General features: G+C 39.3%; 2 protein-coding genes across 2 annotated transcripts; one reads left to right on the forward strand and one right to left on the reverse strand.

The window, feature by feature from the left end:
* The first annotated feature begins 1,236 nt into the window (after positions 1 to 1,236).
* On the forward strand, positions 1,237 to 9,279 carry LOC128375855 (uncharacterized). The gene is made up of 13 exons (XM_053336272.1): positions 1,237 to 1,426; positions 5,249 to 5,368; positions 6,060 to 6,179; positions 6,394 to 6,513; positions 7,079 to 7,198; positions 7,345 to 7,553; positions 7,643 to 7,688; positions 7,770 to 7,903; positions 7,996 to 8,127; positions 8,271 to 8,385; positions 8,526 to 8,660; positions 8,763 to 8,888; positions 8,994 to 9,279. The coding sequence occupies exons 1-13, from the start codon at positions 1,237 to 1,239 to the stop codon at positions 9,125 to 9,127; spliced, it is 1,701 nt and encodes a 566-aa protein (XP_053192247.1). The 3' UTR covers positions 9,128 to 9,279.
* A 792-nt stretch (positions 9,280 to 10,071) lies between these two features.
* LOC128375856 (ensconsin-like) lies at positions 10,072 to 14,872 on the reverse strand. The gene is made up of 15 exons (XM_053336273.1): positions 14,734 to 14,872; positions 13,960 to 14,061; positions 13,721 to 13,795; positions 13,434 to 13,597; positions 13,213 to 13,312; positions 12,935 to 13,051; positions 12,540 to 12,718; positions 12,299 to 12,435; positions 11,946 to 12,184; positions 11,662 to 11,812; positions 11,402 to 11,570; positions 11,142 to 11,246; positions 10,921 to 10,971; positions 10,522 to 10,773; positions 10,072 to 10,140 (listed from the first exon to the last, which is right to left on the reverse strand). Exons 1-15 carry the CDS (start codon positions 14,858 to 14,860, stop codon positions 10,072 to 10,074), a joined length of 2,037 nt encoding a protein of 678 aa, XP_053192248.1. The 5' UTR covers positions 14,861 to 14,872.
* Positions 14,873 to 21,416: the final 6,544 nt, after the last annotated feature.

Below are 21,416 nucleotides of genomic sequence, written 5' to 3' on the forward strand. Positions count from 1 at the left end.
CGGTGAAATCTAGCGGTCCCCGTGGATGTATGTGGCATTTATGTTTTTTTTTTTTGTTTTTTTTAAAGTTTCCCTTTATTTTACAGTCTAGTCATATCTGCTATTAGAATACAAAAGTAAGACAGGGATGTTGTAAAGTTGCTCTGAGGCAAATTGCTGCAACATGTTAAATAACAGGTGTTCTGGGTATGGGGGGGGATATACAGTCACTCACCGACCACTTCATTACACCTGTGCAATCTAAATCAATCCAATACAATAGCTCTGCCATAAATTATACATACATTATGTATGTTTTATTATACATTTTAAGTTTTTGTTCACACTGTCAAAATGTGGTATTCTACTCTATGTCTATTATTGAGGTCGTAGTGGACAAAATATTAGGAACACCATTCAATATAATGCACCCTAATACACCACCATCACCTATTATGCCTCAATAATACATGTAAAGTAGAATTACCAGCTTCTTGACAATGACAGTGAAAATGGAAAATGTATAAGCTTCATAAATTCGTAGAATTTATAGCAGAGCTTTTGTATGGGATTGAATTATTGCACAGGTGTACCTAATGAAGTGGCCAGTGACTGCAGTAGTGCATGAATTACATGGAACTACTGCAGTTTTGCAGGGGTGCTTAATGTGAAGGTTACCACAGCACCATAATAAAGCATTGTTCAAGCTATGACGAGCTGGACAATAATTATTTCGGTCTTCCTGGTGTTTTGCATAACAAAAAAAAAAAAACAATATTTTACACCCAATGTTCATTGTCATGCAAATGTGTGCTTCCAGATTACATACTTCTTCTTTTTTAAACTGAAGGGGGGGGGGCGTTTACTTTACACGCCATAGAAAAATACTTTTGTTTTCGCTTCACCGCACTTATCTGACAGCCATGGCTAGTTATTCTGCACATAAAGACGTTTAAAACACTATGTTAGTGTGTTTCTAGCAAAAAACACAACTCGGCATACAAAAAATATGGGAAGCTTTACGACAAACAAGGAAAGAGGAAAAATAGTCAATTAAAACAAATAAGTAAACATATAGCTGCTACTTGTTTTAATTTTAAATTTTGATTGCGTGACTTTGTAATCAAGTATTTGAACTGTGATAAACTTTCTGTAACAATGAATTAGCTAATTTACCTTGCAGTCACGTGACGATTCAGTAGGCGAGTCTGCTGGTTGTGCAAAACAGACAGGTGCGTCCTTACACAAGATGCAGTCATGGCTTCTGGCTTTTGTGAGAATTGCTCCCGATTGCTTAAAGATGTCGCTGCTCACTTAAGTAGAGTCTGCAGAGAGTTTGGGCAGAAAGTAAGGGACGTTTTCAGAGAGCTTTCTCAGTGTACCTGCCTAAGGAATACACCTGACAGGAATTTTCCGAGGAGGAAGACCACATTACACCTCCTGCATGGTCGGTACATTCAGTCTTTGTTGTTTCTTTCTTTGTTGTGGACGGGAAACACACTCTGTACAGTATACAAACGTTATCTTTTTATTTGTGAGGCAAAGTTTATCCAGTTGTGCAACTCACATCTGGGTATTTGTAATGATAAATTATTCTTTTGCATTATTATTTTATACACTTATTTAATAAAAAACTCTTTCCTGGCATTTACATAATTCATGTATCAATCTGAAACAAACAAAAAGTATTTTTAAATTAAAGGTAGGGTTGGTAATCCTGTTCAGAAACACTTTTTGTTATACTGGGAGAAATGGTCCTTCTATTATGAAAGGTATCAATACATTATGGCTTTAGAAAAAGGAACGGAAAAAATCAGAGCTCTGTAGCGGCCACAGGACTGATAAAACCCCGACCAATCCGAGCCGTTCGGTGCGAACAGAAAAAACCAATCAGGTGGCTTCATGTCTAGTTTTGCTTCCGCATACAGTCTACGCCCCGCCCCCTTCTCTCCCTGCCTACTGCGCGCGTGCACAGTCTTCACCTGTCGCTGTTGCCAGAAAAACCAGCACACCTCTCTGCAGAACTACCGAATACGGATGTAATATTTATGTAAGAGCAATGGCTGAGAAAATACCACTTGCACGTCTACTTGTAACGGCTCGTCCAGAGAAAAGGGGAAGAAAGAGAAGCCGGAGGAGGAAAGGACTGCTAATAAAAAGGCTATGGATAAAGCAAGAGGTCAAACAAGAATCAACATCGGAGTAGCATTTGAGCGGTGGAGACAACTGAGGGATCTGAAGGACCTGAACAGTGATGCCGACGTTGCTCTCTTTCTGTTGGACAGGTAATGATTTGTTTTGCTTCGGGGAGGATTTGTTATATATATGTAAGTTATGCTAACGTAGCTACTTTTGTAGCTTGTATTAGCGTAATGCTAATATTAGCTTTGCTGTGTGTTTAAAACGGGTCGGTGACGCCAGTATTGAATAGATTATACTAGTATATTAATTTTAAAGATATTACCCTACCCTAGTCTTCAGTGTCTGCATTATTATTGTGATAAAAAGACCTACGTATATTGGCTTTTACACGTTACAACTGTGGTGATGTAGCTCATCTATGTTTTCATAGCCATGAGAAGGACCGATCAACCTCGACGCCGTCTAAACACGGATTGATGAGACCTACTCTCCCTCCAGTTCAACTATTGTTTCTGAGTCTCTGTCCGACCGGTGAGTTCAACTTGCTGCTGCTGCTATGAATATGTCTTTGGTGGGATATAAATATCTGTCTTTCATAGTATTTCATATTTCTAGCCTTTTCTGTTTCATGTGCCTCAAAGTGCCATTTGAGGTACTTCAGAAAACAGCATTATTGCACATACAATATGTGTTATCAGTGATATCTGCCATATCATTATACAGACATTGAGTAAATGTTAGTGATGGCCTGAGGATAAAACCTGTCCTTCACCTTAGGAGGTCCAGCACTTCACACTGAGTTGTTAACATCAACAACAACAACCATCAACACTAAAATAAAACACAGCTAGCATAAGTTGTACCTCTAACTGTGTGTGGTGTTGGTCATGCTACAAGCTTGTCTATGGACTATACTCTGGTAGATGCTATGCAGAGAGGATAGGAACAAACTGAGGATCTTCTCAACAGTTTATATCAATCTTTATGCTCCTTTGGTCCAACTGCCAAACCCAAGACTTCTATTTCTACATATAAAAAGTTCTGTGTTTTGTCCTCTATGAATGAAGAGTAAATGTATGTTGACAGTATTTTCTAATTTTGTAATCTTCACAGAGATGACGTGATGAGATGATGTTAATTCTTCAACTGGTTTGGGCAGACATCTGTCCCTCCCCCAGCCCAGCCATTACTGCAGCAACCCCCCTCGTTGACACCTCTAGTATGCTACCCCCACTAAGCTCAAAAGCATACAGCTTTTGCAGACCAAACTCAGCAGAGGCCTAGGTGAGTTTTCTTACAATATTGTAGTTTGATGAAGAAGTTCTAACATAATTATGTGCAAAATAAATGGGAAATAAAGCTCTAAGTATTCTTATTCTTTGATTATCTCAAAAATGTATTCATTATTGTCAGATGTGTAATTGTGATATTCTTCTTAAAGGTAAATCACTGCCAAAGGAGTAGATCACCACCGCTGACAAATACTCCCTACACACAGCCTGACCTGTCTGCCTTACCTGGAAACACCTTTTCCAATGTGTAGATACACTCATGTTGAAAATGTACAGATTATTTATGTAACAATAAAAAGGGTTATACCAATTTTGTTGTAATTATTCTGTAATCACTTATTTTTAATGTGGTGGTGAGAAAATATATTGCTTCTGTTGCAGAAATAGTCAAATGAAAGGCATTCATCATTTTCAAATTTTTATTAAAAACTGACAAAATATAAATAAAAGACCAAATTTAAAATATAAAATGTATACTTCCAGGTGAGGGTTAGAGCACTTTTTTTTTCTAGATCTGTGGGCATCTCACGGCACTTCCTGCACACACACCATGTAGGTAGACATGGAGCTGGAGGGCCTGGTGGAGGAGCATCTGCAGGACATCAAACATGAGGCTTGGGTCTCTTGATCTGAAGCAACTGATGAGATTCTTCCAATCTCAGTCGTTCAATTCTAGCCTGTAAAAAATAGTTCATCAAGAAGATTAGACTCTCACCATCTTGTCCTTTATTATTACTAATATTGTAATTTCATTTATTATATTTTTGGTATGTTGCCGGACCAGAGTTGAAAGTTTCATGTGTTTATATTATAGTATTATATTCTTTAACAGTTTATGAATGACAATAAACTCAGAAATGTTGTGTTCACTGTAAATGGCAGGTCATTGTTTACAGTTCTTGATAATGTTGAGATCAGGAAAAAAGAGGCTATTTTAGAAAGGCTACCTGCTCATCTGCAATTCTTTGAGCTTGCAGATTCTCCACTCGTTGAATATCCTCATCTTGTAAAAGCTCTCCGGTCGCAGTCCGGCTTGCTCCACGTCCTTGACCTCAAGTTCCTCGGCCTCTGCCCCTTGCACCCCCTCTAGCACGGCCTCCTCTGGCTCTAGCACGACCGCGTCCCCTTGGAGCTGAAGACGTGCTCGATTCAGGACTGTAGCTCGGGTCTGAGCCAGTGCTCTCATCGTGTAACCTCTAACAATGAAACAACAAACATAGCGTTAGCCTAGTAGCATAAGTGTCTAAGTTTTATAGTAAAATTGAGATATTGGCCCAAATTTACTTTCCTAACACTTCTGCATCACCCTGCATAATTGTCAATAAAAAAAACATAGCAGATATGCTATGTGACTAATAAAAACATAAAATACACGTTTGTCAGTGAAAAACACGTAACAATTATTACAATGTAATTTAGCTGATGGTCTGAATCCAGCCGTATCCTTGGGGAGATTCAGCAGATTCAGACCCGGGTCCCGGATCTGAATCTGCACAGACTGATGTGTTATAAAACAAACAAAAACATAATAATACAGTTTACTTACAGGTAAATGAGACGTGAGACTGTTTGGTTGTTGTCCAAAATACTTGGAAATGGCTAGCTCGTAGCTCTCCTCTCCTCCCTGCAGCAGTGTGCGCGTTCCAGTTTGTGGGGGCGTGGCTTGGACGGACTCACTGACGGGAGGGGGAGCAGCGGGGTTGAGCTTAGAGGAGGCAGGAGGAGGTCCTATTTTCAAATCTTGCTAGCTCTCTTGCTAGCTTTCCAACATTACCAACCCTACCTTTAATCAACTATTTATCAGTCACACATTGTCGATTCATTCCTTCTCTTAGATCATGAAACTCAACTGCTCAATCAGGAAAGTCTGCAAACACTGAGCAGACTTGCAGCCTCAGAAAAGCCTGATCTACAAATGACTGCAGCCGTGTATTATTTACATCTCAGTCACAAGCGTGAGTGAAGAAAACAAACAGATTTTTATGTTACTTCTGATCATCTACATGATAGTAATGACTTGCAGAATAGTGGCACATAAATTATGACTACTGCCTGAACTGCAGGCTTGTCATACCATTGTCTGTAGACAGGTTCTCTAACGGGTATGACCAGTATCATGCAAATATTCAACTGTATTTTTTTCCAGGGAAGATAATACCCAACATGTGCCAGCTTCAGTGTCATGACAGATTAACAATAAATAGATGTATGTAGGAATCTCACACTATGTGTTATTATGATAAAGTGGCAACTTCAGGTAACTCTTGGTAACCTACTTCAGTTTTTTCCCTTTGTCAGATCATTGTTGTGATAAACTCAGTACTGAACACTTTTGAGTAGGTAAATATATGACCACGTATTTTGCATCAAGGTGACAGTTGACAGATTGTTTTGTTTGCTTGGTTGAGGTTGATAGATATAGTTAATGTATATCCAGTAAGAATTTAATCTAAAAACAGTTAAATATCAAATGTTCCTTTCTAACATTTGACTTTAGTCGATGGAAGTCTGATAGCTAATTTGAGTCTGACTTGTAGATCATTCTTGGTTATGTCACTGACTCCTAACATTCTGCTTCTTTAAACCATAATGCCTTTTTTAAAATGTATTTTATTGTCTTTTGCTCTCTGTAATTGTATGTTATAGTCACATCCCCCTTACCAGATGCCTTCATGGAACCAATCTTGGCTTTACTTTTCTCATCTGACCTGGATGTGCAAAAGACTATTTCTCTCTCCTTGGTCAATCTGTTAGTAAAGAATAATGGTAAGAGCCAAGAATCATAAGGTATTGAAATATATGTCCATTCATAATTATTAAGCCCTCTTCAATTTATTCACAAGTGCCCTTAATGTATGTATTAATGATGTAAAATCAGTGCAGTATCACAGCTTTCATTAGGAATCACCTAGGAAAGGGAATCACCTTTGAATGAAAAGATCATGTTGTCATAATTACTATCCATGAAATATGATTTCAGTGTGTAAAGAGTTGGCGATTGAAATGGGGATACTGATACCCATACTGGAGTTGTTCCAGACTGGTGATCCCACCGCTCAATGTCACTCCTGTGCATGTGTAGCCATGCTGGCCTCTTCAGGTTTGTATGAACACATGGTAACGGTTTGACATTAAAGTTTTTTGCATTAAAGTAAAACATCAATGAAGATGAGTAGAAAACATAGCAATTGATGTATATGTACAATATGATGTTAATTCTACAAGACAATCATAGCATTGTCACAGGTTTTTACAGTGTGAATTTATTTATTCTTCCTCAAGTTGTTAGTGAAAATGGAAGCAGATTTGTAATTCTGCAAACTACTACACATATACTTATATTGTAAGGTGAAGAATAGGAAAAATCAGTGGATGACGTAGTAGATGATGGCATTTCTGACATTGGTCAGAAAGTTGAAACAGAATAAATAGTTGCTCCATGTGCTTTAATAAATGTCTCTCTGCTGTGTCAGCACTCCAGTCTAATTCATCATAATCATCTGCTTTAGGTACCTACATAAATTACTTGAGGTACTTATAGATGAGGCAAAAATTTTGAATGCCTTGGCTTTCCCAGAATTCTGCCACATTTATCGCTGATGTGAGATAATATAGTGTAGATTAGTAGAGCAGATGTGTAGAAATGTTTCTTTTTCTTTACACAGAGTCAAACAGAGATGCTTTGATGGTGGATGGAATCGTTCCACTGTTGGTTTTAGCAAGATCTTACGATCCGCTGGTGCAACAGAGTGCAGCTTGGGCCTTGTTACATCTCACACAGTCAGGTAGGATCATTTTGCGTTGTTTATTTGATTTCATTGTTCATGTGTTTTTGATAAAATCAAGAGAAAATTTCTTTTCAGTGTTCACTTAAAAGTATTTTAAATCTGCATGAATATAACATGGAAACATCCTAAATTTGATCTTCTAGATTGGTCAATGAAGATCTTGTGTCAAGCAGGAACAATTCCTGTCCTGGTTCTTCTGCTGCAGTCCTCAGATACAGAGGTTCAGTTTTACAGCTGCACCGCTCTGTGTAACATTGCTGCCGTCCAGGAGCATCACCCAAAGCTCCTCGGCATTGGGAACAATTATTTGTTAAAGTCTCTTGTGACACTCATGTCTTCATCTGTGCAGAAGGTGATTGCAACTTTAGTGGGTGATTTGAAAGTAAATCAGCACCAATATATGATATTGTGGATGATTTTTTTTTTTAATTCAATTTTCAGAATTCAGCCCAAGCATGCAGATGCCTACAAACTCTATCGAAGAATGGTAATTACTGTCAAAAACAAAGAAACAGTAAAGCTACACCACACAAGAATCAGATACTGTTTGTGATTTCTTTATGTACAGTTTTGATCCAGGAGCAGCTGATGGAGCTTGACTGTGTGTTGCCTCTGAAGACGCTGCTGAAAACCTCCACTCCTGCCTGGACAAAGTCAGCTCTAACACTACTTTCTGCACTGTCTGCACATCCACCTAATAATGTATGATTTACTACACAGAAGCATCATAATAATAATTTTAAAATGTATTGTATGTTGTTGTATGTAATAATATTCTCATACTTTGCTTCCAGGAGGCCTTAGTGAACGAGGGAGTACTGGATGTGATGGGTCAGCTCCTACATCATCACAGTTCCAGTTCTGTTATAATCACACACAGCTCCAAGATCATCACCAATCTGAGTAGCTCCTGCATGGGTCAGCAGGTACATTAGGCCAAAGCTATAATTCATGATTTCATGACCGGTCAGACAAATGTCCACTGTAAACACAGTGCATTACACTTGAGATTAAGAAACTCTTGATGAAGTCATGCTGAATCCCATCATTTGTATTGACATTGGTTTAGGCTGTGATGGAGACTCAGTGCTTATCAGGACTCCTCTGGGCGCTTGTGTCTCCCACCCTGTCAGATGAGACTTTGCTGCATGTGACATCATGCTTACATAATCTGATGACCTGGGGTGAGTGAATTGGACTTTGTACTTGTCTTCATTTTTGAATGTTTGTTATGGATTACGATCTAGTGACAAATACACTTTTTATGATCAATTATATCTTTGACTATCTATTGACATCTCCCATTGTTTTTTTCCTATTTCAGATCCACTTAAGTCTAAGTTGTCAGAAATAGTAACATCAGAACAAGTTTCAGGACTGGTGAAGCTCTCTGAACAAACAGGAAATCTTCAATTGTCATATAACTGTGCAGTCATCATAAGCAAACTAGAAATGACAGGTGAGTTAAGTGTGCCGCACTTAATGACCCATCCAATAATGAGTTTGTTTCAACATTAATAAATAGTAAATATTGTTATATTCTTTGTTTTCATGCCAATAGGGGAGATCATTCAGTTGCTGAGACCTCACTACATCACTATGTCCGAGTACCTGTTGGTATTTCTCAAAAACAAAGATGTTAAATTTCAGCATCTTGGCATAGTTACCATATTCAACCTTAAGAAAGGTTTGTATTTGTTTTACTTAGTAACTGAAATTACTGTAAAATATCATATCATCCTTTGTAATTCAGGGGTTCATTGTCTGCTTTGTGTTGCTTTTCTTGCTGCAGATGAAGACTTTTCAACTCTGTTGGCTAACAGTGAACTGGAGGTCCAGCTTTGGAAGGTGCATGCGCAGACAGAGGAGACCAGACGGCTGCTGCTAATGATTCAGCCCATTTCTCCATCTTGGCTTAACCCTTAAGTCACTCAGTACTGAGAAATGCACAGTGTGGACTGTATCAAGTGTTTACATTCATACTGCATGGACAAACATCATTTTTAAATCATTTTTCAATGTGTTTATTTTAATGTGTTTTTAATTACAGTCAACAAATTAGCTGAAAAACAAGGCAAATACACGGCATAGTATCAACTTTAATCAAATATGGCATATATTTCACCTTTCAACATCTTAATAAGTGATAATTATAAGCAATACCTAAAGATCAAATATTGACGATCGGATACATTTGTTTTTATATTTTTGTATTTTAATAAATCATTTAAGTCCTACACTTCAAACTTTGCTTTGTAAAGTGATTGCGCAATATCAAACAAAGCAACTGGCAGTGCAATAAATGCTTTGTGCAAGATATTCTCTAAAACGATGCACACAAAACGCAAGCAAAGTCTTTGGAAACCAAGTTCCTTAGCAGCTTTGAAATATGTGATTGCTATAATTCACAAAATCAAAGGGTAAGATAGGAATTGATAGAGGACGTGAGCTTTCACCTATAACCTAAACTCTTGTGTTCTTAGCACAAACAGCCACTTGAACTAATCTATAACTCCACAGTGACAAAACTGAGGAAGGAAAAGTGCTTGAATAGCAGGAAATATCAGGAATAAGCATAAGCATATGGCTGACATATGTTGTGATTGTTAGAATGGCTATTCCTAGTATTTTAACGTTTACATAGGCAACACTCGCAAATTATCATTACCACTGTCTAAATCTACTGTGTTTTGGATAGTCATTATTAGTTCAGAAACCTGCTGTACTTATTTAATTATTTGTGCCACTGGTTACACACAGAAAAGTGACCAAATGCTCACATCCTCCTTAGAGGCAAGGCTGTGGTTTTACATGCTCTTTCAAGGTGCCAAAGGGAAGCGAAATGGCTGTGCATCAGTAATTCCTGTGTTTCAGAGAAATCGCGGCTCTCCACCAAAGTCTTTGAACGTCTGCCCACTTCGCAGGTGATCAGATGACCTCTAAAGAATGCACAAGAGGGAGTAAAATAAGTTATTACAAAGAGATGTATAGAACATTTGTGATCTTTCAATGATGGCTGTATGGAGTCATCCTCAGGGTAGGAGACTTTCTTATCCACCAACCTGAATACCTGATTTCAAAATTAACTAGCCCTTCCTGCACAGCCCACAGCTCAAGATAAACTGTGTGGTCTAAACACACTGCTGTGCCTCTTTGCAGCTAATTGGGGACAGTCATGACAGATGATGGAACGTGTAAATTAGTTTCTAGGTCCACAAGGTGCCTCACCCTTTAAATACTCACTAGCCAGAGCCAAATGTTACAAGAATCTGGCTGGTAGTTGGTGTTAATTTCCCACCCTGAGGAAAAACTGTTCTCACATGATCTCCTGGTTGCTTCTCACCTGCTCGTTGGTGGGTCTGGATCTCTTCCAGCCCGGTGAGAGTCCTGAGAGACCTACGTTCTTTGAAGGCCACAACAGGTACCATGTCCTCCTCATTGTTCATCCCCAGTTGTGAGGCCCTAGACCCCACTGGTAGCTTGATGGCATCCTCTATAGTGCCATTGTGTACAGGCTCTGTGTTTTCCTTTGGTTTGGATTCATTTGGCAAGATCCGCGCTGGTACAGATTTCTGTGTTAAAAAAGGATTAACCAGTTTAGTCAAGGACAGACTGTGGCTTTTAGAAGAGGAGCTGGTTAGTTATTAGTCAATGATGGATTTGCGTCATAACTCCCCAAGGGCAATGTACTTCTAAAAAAATGGAATAATAAATCTCACCGTATCTGGAGAATCAGTCCTCCTGGTCCTCCGCATGATCTCCTCAAGTCGCTGGGAAAAAATAAAGCTTTCATAAAAACGCTCTAGTGGACCTTGTAGAAAATATTCACTCTCATGAGTAAGACAGGATATTTGATATTATACATTTTGATGAATATACAGTGGTGAATGTACAGACAGAGTTATGTAAAGATATGGTCATCTACATTTTAAAAAGTCACCTTTTTTCTGACTTGGCGTTCTGCCTCCTCCTTCTGTGCCTGTATTTCTCGCTCTTTTTTTATTTGTTCTGCTTTTTCTCTTTCTTTGGCTTGTTCCTCCTCTCGCTGCATTAGACACAAACAGAGTAGATAAACCAAATCTTGTCAGAATGAGCACAAAAAGAGAAAATGTAACCCCTAAAAACATCAATGAGTAAATCTGCAGGACCTTAAGTGCAGTTTACCTCACTGCTGATAGAAGTAATGTTTGCATTGCTCACCTGTTTCTGCAGAAGGGCGGCCTCCCTCATGGCTTGAGCTCTTTCTTCCTCGGCTTGTCGCTGCTCCTCTTCCTCCCTTCTCCTCTTTTCCTCTATCAGACGTTGAGCCTCGGCCTGCTGTTGCGCTCTCTCCTCTGCCCTCCTGCGCTCCAGCTCTTCACGACTCCGCCTGGACACACCAGAAAATTTGACAACTGTCTTATACTTCTCTCAGAGTAATTGTCCCATCGCTGCAGTGTATCTGACCAGCAGGTGCTTACCTATCAGTCTCCTCTCTGTTCAGCCGCTCCTGCTCCTCTCTCTCCCTTTGGAGACGGGCCTCTCTCCTCTTTTCAGCCAGCAGACGTGAAGCTGCCTCTGGGTCTGTAGTACCAGCTGAAGGCCTGCTCATGACTTCAGGAGGCTGTGGAGCTGGATTAGGAGTCATCTTCACAGGACCTTAAGAGGGATAATATCAACCTCAGTATTTATCTGGAACATTTGATAAACAACTGAAATATTCTACTACTTTTGTATTTCAGGCATTTCTCTTGTGGATGCTTACTTCCATCTCCTGCTGTTCTGGTTACAGCCTCTCTCCCTTTGTTGGGCAGGTTTGGACGTGGAGCCTCTGGTGAATTTTCAGTCTTCATTTTCTCTTTCTGACCTTCAGCCGATGTCCTGACAGGCCTCGAGTTACCAGGTGAGAGGGCAGAACTACAAACAGCAACATCTTCCTCGGGGACTGAGGGAAGCTCCAGCTGCAGTGGAGTGGAATGTCTGCTGATTGATCTTCGGGGACTCCTTTAATGCCCGACAAAAAACAAAAAGAAAAAAAGAGGATGTCCCACTTTGTTCATTTTACTGTTACTGTGTCATGTCAGTGGATATTTTTGGTCACTCACACATTCAACCTACCGCTCTGGTGAGGGGGATGCAGTTCTGCTCTTTTTAACCGTAGATAGTTTAACATTACTGTTGACAGCAGTCGATCTAATATTGGAGCCGCTGTTTGAGGTCTTCTTATTAGCATCTTTCTGTCTTGCTTCTTTGATCTAAACCAAAAAGAAGACGCACAAAAGAAACCGGATTGAAAAAAAGGATCCATTGTTTAGCTTTGTAGTGCATATTAACAGTGATTATAGAAGAGTGGAATTACCTGTGTCAGATTGATGCTTCTCTGCCTGCTGTTGCTAGGACTGGGAGAGGCAGATGGCCTGTGGTGCACTGAACCAGAATAGTGCTGGGGTTTGTGAGGGGTGGTGGTGGTGGTGGTGGTGGTGGTGTTTGTGGTAGTCATGGAGTGAAATGAAACTGCACGGCGACAAACATGGACAACTGAGCCAGTGTTTAGTGCCATAAACATGGAAATTTGAAGAAATATGCAACGGGTGGAAATGTGAAAACAGTGTGTAAACAGAGAGGAAAATGAGCAGTGTTATTCAGAGCCTGGAAAAATTAGTTGTACTGTAGCAGTCTTATCATAAAAGCCAGTAGCATTGCCTTGATGTTATAAAGCAAATAAGTAAATGTTGTTACTATGGGAGGGAGTACCTTCTTCTCCTGACTGACAACCGGCACTCTTGCTCCTGGCCAGATAAGAGCATGTAGGGGTCAGGAGGCGACTGACCAAGTTCTTCTCCCATGTTGTCAGAGGTAAGCGACGTGGAACTAACGTATTGATCAGTAAAGTTTTTAAGTGCAGCAAAAACCAAAGATAAGGCACAGCAAGAATGATTGCGTTAACACATGTTACACAGAGAACAGATATTGGTGTTATGGGATAGATTATTGGACAGAAAACAAAAGAAAACAAATTCACTCTTGCTTACTGTTCTTGGTGAGCTTCCTTCCTCTTGAGTTTTGGTTCAGGCTCTGTTGGGCTTTTATGCTCTTCTCCAAGGTCCTGCGCACTGCAGTTTCATATCGTTCCTTAATTCAGGAAAACAAACTTCAGTGTCTATGTCATTCAGTCCGGTCACAGTAGGTGAGCTGTGAAATCGTCTGCCTCACTTATAATAAAAGTTTTGTGAATTGGACCATCAAAACTTACTTTCTCCTCCTTTAGCCTCTGCCTGCGCTTCTCCTCAACAGCAGCACGCCTCCTCTCCTCTCTGAGCCTCTGCTCCAAGAGTTTATTCTTGCGCTCCTGCAGTTGTTGTTCATAGTAACGCCTGGCCCGCTGCTCCCGCTCCAATCTGCTCAGTTCTCGAGAGGCTGAGGGAAATAAGTGAACCAGTATAAATAGATGGATCAGTTATGTATGTTAATCTTATTAGATATTGAGGACAATGCATTATCAGTGCCGCATGAGTTGTGCCACCTTTGAAGCTCACATACCAAGTAACTTCTTTTGCTCTTCTCTTCTTTCCCGAGCAGCTTTCAGCCTCTCATCAGTGTTTTGTCCATTAGCCACTAGAATGCCAGAATTATACTTTATAGTTAAGGATTAATTATTACTTATGTTAAACAATAAAACCCTAATGTAGGTGGACAGTCTTTGGGACATTATCTGATATCCTAATAACATGACAGCTGCTTGATAAAAGGATGAGTGGGATGAGTGAGTTGTGTCAAACCTGCTGTGGCCCGTGGATTCACTATGTTGCAGATTGGGACAGACTTGTCATAACAGGCTGTTTTCTTTGCCTGTGAATTTGGTTTGATATTAGCTCCATTCTCTGGAAGTAAATAACAAAAAAGAAATCAAAATTATATATAAAAAGATAACACCAATACTTTTCTTTTCATTATGTGAATATGTCTATATCATCAAATATCCCCCCCCCCTTTTTTAAATGTCTACAATTTTGCAAACTGAGATAAAATCTGTCCCAAACAGTAACTATTATGGACAGGGATGGCCTTAGGGTCAGCTGCAAATGAAAGAGCCATTATAAACTGCGTGCATATAAAAGTCCAAGGGAACATGCTAGCACCTGACTAGTCTTCATGGAAACGACTGAAATAACCAATTAAAAAGGTCAAGACAGAGAGGCATCACACAAGATGAGATGCGCACAGGACAAAAAGAATCACATGAATGTATTTCTTAAGGGTTAAAAAATATCAGGATGCTGAATATTGCATACATATTATGTAATCTGTTCCCACATATACCCCCTGATTTCCTGACGTGTATGGGAGGCATGCTTAGTTACAAAATGCTCAATTATTTCTTAAAGGGAATGTATAAACTATATATTCTATTCATGCGTCATCAAAATGATCAGATGATCCTGTATTTGTGATCTACAGTAACCCTGGCTTGGCTTCAAGAAAAGGCTTGTTTTGATCAGATTGTAAACAAAACATTATTTTAATGAAAAAAAAAACATGTAAAAGCCACTAACCTCCTGTTCTTATGAATCCATTCCCTTTCCTCTGGCTCTCGATGATATGCTGAGAAAGTGGTCCCTGTGATGGAGGGATAACACTCTGTTTCTTCTGCACAGCCATGCTAGGTATTGAACCTGGCATACCAATGCTCTGGCTCAAAACCCAGCCCCCCTCCTCTTTTTTCTTTTCCTCCTCCTCCTTTGAATTTCTATTTCAAGATGCCTTCGGGTCCTCGCTTTCAGAGTGCGCTGAGCAGGGAACTGCCTTCTGCATCAGCTGCTTGTCCATCTGTGCCTTTGAAACCAGTAGAGAGAAAAGCAGGAAAACAAAGCATCCAGTTATACCCCTGTATCCAGTAATACCCCTGTCCAGTGATTTGGACACCAATTAAGGTTATCCACAGTGGAAATCTGCTTGAAGGTTACAGAGGGCTGGGCAGATTCACATCCTCAGTGAGTCTAGTCTATAAAAAGGCTACTCCCCCTTTAAAGATCTGACCCTTGTGAGCTGCTCTACTTTACTTTCACATAATATAGCTGTGTCACTTTAAGCCCCCCACCATACTGCAAAGCTAGATGGAAACAGCCAAAAGGATGCAGTGTTTCCTGGAGACAGAAAAAACTATGGAAGCTAAGCTGAGAGCCTGTCTTCATGAATAATTACCATGACAACAGTGGTATAACACTCTGTGGCATACACTGCTTGGACATTATCTCGCTCCGATGATGTCAGCGGCCTCAATAGATGTGGTAAAAATGGGATCTTTTTTAACCCTTGATTCTCCTTGTTGAATGAATCATATGATGACCACTAGATGGAGGTCTTTCTTTCAAGCTGAAGCTGAAAAAGTCAGCCTTGCCCCTCACATATTTGAGCCACGTTTACATTTGGAGTAAGATTTTTGGACCAAAGATTGCATCAAAGCGAATCAAAAAATTTAAATCCTCTCTATTTGTTGCTTCATATAGTAAGTGGTCTGATCTTATGTCAACCACAGTGCACACATTTGACAGAATGGCTATTTGATCATTGAATTGGTTGGGGGTGGGCAGTTTCGAGCAAAAGCACTTCACATTCACAGGATCCAACTTCTCATTTATGTGGATTTGCTGCTTTTCTCTCTATCTTTGGTTTTTAGGATTGCTGGTAGGATTACATAGACATTTGATGATGTCATCTTAAATTTAAAGAAAACTTGATGGCCATTTTCTGGATCAAACAATTAATTAGCAAATAATCATCAAATTTATTGTGGGTGCCGCCTTGGACTCATGCTCATTCAATCACTTTACCTGTAAAGTGCATCATTAAAGTATATGTCTAAAAGAACCCTACGCTGTAACATTCAACCTGTTGTGGACACCATGTAAGTCTTGAGTCCTGTTGAGTTTGTGTCTGTTGAACACTGTGTGAGAGAGGTCTTGAGTCGACTGTGTCATTATGCGTCAAGGCCTCAATAAACTGGTTGAAACCCTCAGAGTGATTAGAGTTTGAAAGTTTTCTTTCTGCGCCTACAGAGGATGGCACATAATGTTCGGCTGTGCTGCAGCTTACAATCTTCCCCAGAGGGGCCTGTTGCTTTCCCATGAATAGATCTTGTGTTGCCTGGCCGATTCGCCACCCCCCTCCCTCCTCCTGAAACCTTTGTGTCTGCAGGTTCTGTGTGGCTTGGGGTTGCAGAGTTAGCTTTGGAGCAGTCTGCCAGCTGCTGATGAGCCTCCCTTAGCTGCTGCTGGAGATCCAGGATGGTGCTCTTCACGCTCCCCTCTCCACCTCCTCACTCAACTCTGTAGAGAGTCAAAAACCACAAGATGGTCATTAGACATATATGATGGGACAAAGTCAACATGTGAAAGCACATGCCCTAAACCTCAAGCAGGAAATTAAAAAAGTAATGTGGTAAGACAACGAGTAGAAGAAAGTGTACAATCATCAAGACAATATCTAAGTAAAGGTAGGTTTTTAAATGAGTGAATTATAACTATTACTGTTTATTAGACACTGTAGCATGTAAAAACTTTTTTTTTTAAACAAGGCCATAGATTCTCCCCATTTTAGCTGCTCTTAAGCTCATTACATGAAAACACTTTTTCTGCAGGACCAGTGGAGCCTCCAGTAGGGGGATGTGTCCCTGTGATAGCTGGCAGCCTGGGTTCTGGTCCTCCTGCAATGCATGAGGCATTTTACCTTCAGCTTTTTCCTTGTTTGGCTGCAATGAAAATTGAAATGCTTTACCAGCTTCCAAAAATCATTGCCCTCGTGGCACAATCAAGAAATTGTGATTTGGATTCTGTTTTCAGTATGTTTTTATTTCCTGAGTGTTGAGTTAAACTGTTGTTAAAGCTACTTAATCCACTGATAAAAACATCTAAAAACTGCCAGCTAAAAAAATGGCATATCTACTGGCAACCTTCCAATATTATCACAACGCACAAACCACATGGCCTGTGCGTGACATTTTATAAAACCACATTTTAGACAAAGAGAGTGTTCTCTCAAAAAAAAACATGTAGGTGTTCAAGATAACAAGAGTGAAACAAGCACACCAGTAAATGCTTCATTGTAAGCTGAGGAAAGTGATTACTCTCCCTCCAGTGTTCTCTGTCTTATTTTCAGACAGGTTTACATTTGTTAAAGGATGCCATTAAAGGATGAGTTCACACTTTTTCAAGTTTGAAGATCCCTTCATAATGCTCTTACAATTTAAGTGATGGGGACTATACTTCCACTGCAGTTCAGCAGGGAACAAAGAAGGAACTTGATGCCAAAAAGACTGTAATTGTGGCAGATACCCATTTGATATGACCAAGCCTCATATAAGCTTCAGATAAACTACATATACCCAAATGTACATCCATTTCCAGTAAATAAGAAAGCACAGTGTGTGGTTTGTTATTGCACTGAAAATGTCTGTTGAACAAGAAGCCAAACTTTTTGTCCTCTGATAAAACCGTGTGTGACATCAGGACGAATCAGGATGAGTATTTTGTGTTTGTTCTTTGATGTGATAATTAAGGATAAAATGATCAAATGATCAAAGTGGTAAATGTGGATTCAGCTCCTTTTCTTATACTTGCATGTGGGTCCAGCAAGGGGTGCTGTTGATCAGGAAAAACAAGGAAAAAGGTGTCTTTCAATTTCTGTTAGTTTTTTTGTTTAGTTTTTTGTGTGTGTGATTTCCTACCTATTTAGGACTAAAACCATCTTACAATTTAGACTTTTTAAGATTGATTTTATTTTTAATTTTACAACATGTCCATTGTAATGGACAACAGGACCATTTTAGTGTGAAAAGACGGCCAAATTTAGAAGATAAAAAAATAATCAGGTTATGGCTGTATGTTGGCTGTATGTTGGCTATGATTTCTGGAAACTGGCCTAACCATGGTCATCATGGTGGTAGTGGGTGAAAGAGTATATCTAGCTCAATGAAAAAGAAACCACAAATTGGAAGGACCTTATGCTGTATGTCCAAAAAAAATGCAACGGTTTGTTGACATAGCAAACTTTTCAAACCATAGAACAAATAAACCAAGTGCTCAGATTTTAAGTAGTTAATTAAGTTCCTTTGAGTCATCTGAGGGCAGATCTACCTTGATCCTACGTGCTTGGTGGCTAATACAACCCCCCACCCCCCCCCCCTCGACACCTAAACTAACAATGCCTTCTGGCTGTGTTTCAGTGATGAAGCCTGCCAAACTCTCCCTTCCGAGAGTCTGAAATGTGCCATAAGGATACACTACACCATGGTCAGGTGGTGTGCCCACAGAGTCACTGAAGCACAAACAAGATGGCGATAACCGGGCTACAACCAGCAGCCAAAACATGGCTGTGGACATTGGACCTACATGGGATAAGATTGCATGGTTGGTATCAAGTCATTCTGTGGTTCACCCTAGACGACATTGTCAAAGGTGTCAATTTAAGGTCTTGGTTGCTTGCTCATGCATATTCATTAGTGTTACTTAAATATTCATCCAAAATACACACAATAATACTTGTTTATTGTACAGATATTACATTTTATGCACCAGAGACTGCACTTTTCCACAGGGAGTCTCTGGTGCAAACAAAAATAATAATAGTACTAACAATGTTTTAATCAAGTTACTTTTTTTCCTCACCATAATTTGGCCAGAAAAGACAATCATGGCACATTGGTTTGGTGGCTGATGTCAGCATCAGAGCGTTTAAAGTTGTATTCGATGACATCAGAGGATGAGGTTAATGACTACAGGGGTCACTGGTAACTGTGCACGATTGCTGAAATGGTTACAGGCCAGCCTGGAGGAACTGGGACATTTCCTCAACCCCTCTTTGCTGGTATTGAATCATGTAATTAAGGCCAGAATCCCTCAACAGAGTGGCCAGGTTGGTGTCACTGAGAGTATCACACACCTGCAGCTGAGCAAATAGGAAAGGATGCATCCGTTACAGTTCTAGATAAAGACACCAGGAAAACAGATGCATAAAGTTAAGTATTATGTTTTGTTTGAATTAAATATTTTAAATATTAGTTGATATATGTATCCTTCCACATGGTACGCTATCATTTCCTTAAGAGGGCAAATCGCCATATAAAGACTTTTTATTACATGATAATAGTGAATGTCAGGAAATAGTTTTCTTGATATTCTCTCTGCAAAATCTATTTCTATTGTTATGAACAGTGATACCTCCACATAATGAGGATGCCAAATGCAACACTGACTGGAGAGCTTAAATAATTCAGAACCTTGTTTCATCGGACACCAGCAACTTTAGACTTTGACGTATGGCTTACAGACTGGTTGTATGTGTAATTGATGAGATGATGAGTTGTACTTCAGCATTCAATAGGAGTTACATTGAATAGAAGTTGCTAAAGCATGCCTTAACTCAGCAAAATAATGTAACACAATCAGTGCCTTTAACACCGGGGGGAAACACAACACACTATGTCTTTCTTAACTGAACCATATTTATTCAAGTTAAACGCTTTATGTGCTATTTTATTATTAGCACTTGCATGACTCACTGAGGTCATTTTTTAAACCTCAAGGCTCAAACTTAAATGAATTTGCAAAACAAGCCGTTACAAATAGGACTTGACGCCATTTGGTGACTCTGTGACCAAAGACAGTGTGTCTGTCCTAAGACCCAGTGTGGAGCAGTATCCTATTAAAGATTAAAAGGGAGCATTCTTCCAACTAGGCTGGACTGACATTTTGTTTACTTCCATGAAATCCTATCACTGGTGGCAATATATTGATTACCCTCATGAAATTTTTCCAGCAAAGTCAGCAAAGTATTTTGATATTACAAATTATACATTACAAATTAATATGATGTGGCAAACAATTTTTGAGTAAAACAGGGACTTTTTTTTTTTTACTCCATGCAGCATTCAAGCTACTTTGATGCTTCTGAAATGAATAAATGCACAAAATGCAACCTCTAGTACTTTCTGAATATCCATTACTTTCAATAGGATGAGTCCTTTAGGTCCATATGCAGAATCACAGTGTAATCACAAAATTACATTAAGTTGACAGGTAGTATGTAAAAGTCGCTGTTTGCTTTTCAGAGACCATCCTAAAAGATGATTTAGGATTTAAGCAAATTATATATTTGTTTAAAGTATATTTTGTTGTGTTTTTGCAGCCTATGTGGATTGGCAGACCCTGCTCACAGTGACGTCTCTCAGCAGTCCCTAGTTATAGTTACCAGTCTCGGGTTCAACACTCATGCACTATTCATCGGTATATCACATCACACCTGCCCAACTTCAGACTTGGACAAACCCAATTCTTTTCTGTGCATCTTAACTTTGTAGTCTTATTCTTACTGCTGTGTAAATGTCCAAAATGTTTATGTAGTGTTGCTTCTATTTCTGAGACAAAAAATAAGTTCAGGGGCTATTTCTCTTGCAGGAAACCTCCTGGAGCTACTCTGAGGAGACAAGAACATCATTTCCTTGTATGGTATGTATCATCAGATTATTTTAATTCCTCTGCAACATCAAGTCAAGCAAAGCCCAAATGTGACAAGCAAAGCATTGTCATTTAGGCCTCAACATTTTGCTGTTTGTTTTGAAGAGGCATTTTGTGACAATTAACATTTATTTTGTTAAGTGGCTCAGTGTAAAACTTTTATTTTAACTACATAAATAGTAAAACTTTACATTGAAGATCAGTTGTTTCTACATCGCTTGTATTTAGATTATTCTAAACTCCACATGTACTGTGATGTCTTTTCTGTGTAACATGCTACTTATATTGGTATTTCACTATTTGGCTTTGGACATGTTCTACTTGTTTGGCTATTTTCTATATTCAAGTATTTCACACAGCTCTGAAAATGTTAAATAAACACGTTTTAAAGAAGTAAGAGAACATTAAGAGGAAAAGGTGGCAGCTCTTGTGGGGGTATTTATGTCAAATGTGCAAAACATTTAAAAGGCCAATCTTGGAAATAGTCCATGCACCAGTCATGTTTTTAATTTAAAAATGCATCTGTGAAAAAGTCATTTTGTAGATTATTTTCTGCTTAATTTTTGTTAGTTTTCACAATGCATGTGAAATGTATCCTCTTTAATTGATGTATTAAGGTCAGCTGGTTTGAATAATTGAAAACGCCTTTGAAGCCTTAACCAGGGTGTGGTAACACACAGACAACCCTCTAAAATCATGACAAATAGACATTAATTTGATTACAA

Source organism: Scomber japonicus, chromosome 16, assembly GCF_027409825.1.
Source record: "Scomber japonicus isolate fScoJap1 chromosome 16, fScoJap1.pri, whole genome shotgun sequence".
Classification (NCBI taxonomy): Eukaryota; Metazoa; Chordata; class Actinopteri; order Scombriformes; family Scombridae; genus Scomber; species Scomber japonicus.

Coding starts and splice junctions, on each gene's coding strand:
- LOC128375855 (XM_053336272.1), top strand. CDS start 1,237: ATGGCTTCTGGCTTTTGTGAGAATTGCTCCCGATTGCTTAAAGATGTC. Junction 6,180..6,393: donor TCTGTTAGTAAAGAATAATG/GTAAGAGCCAAG, acceptor ATATGATTTCAG/TGTGTAAAGAGTTGGCGATT. Junction 7,689..7,769: donor ACAAACTCTATCGAAGAATG/GTAATTACTGTC, acceptor CTTTATGTACAG/TTTTGATCCAGGAGCAGCTG.
- LOC128375856 (XM_053336273.1), bottom strand. CDS start 14,860: ATGCCAGGTTCAATACCTAGCATGGCTGTGCAGAAGAAACAGAGTGTT. Junction 13,598..13,720: donor AGAGCAAAAGAAGTTACTTG/GTATGTGAGCTT, acceptor TATTTCCCTCAG/CCTCTCGAGAACTGAGCAGA. Junction 10,774..10,920: donor GGACTGATTCTCCAGATACG/GTGAGATTTATT, acceptor TTTTTAACACAG/AAATCTGTACCAGCGCGGAT.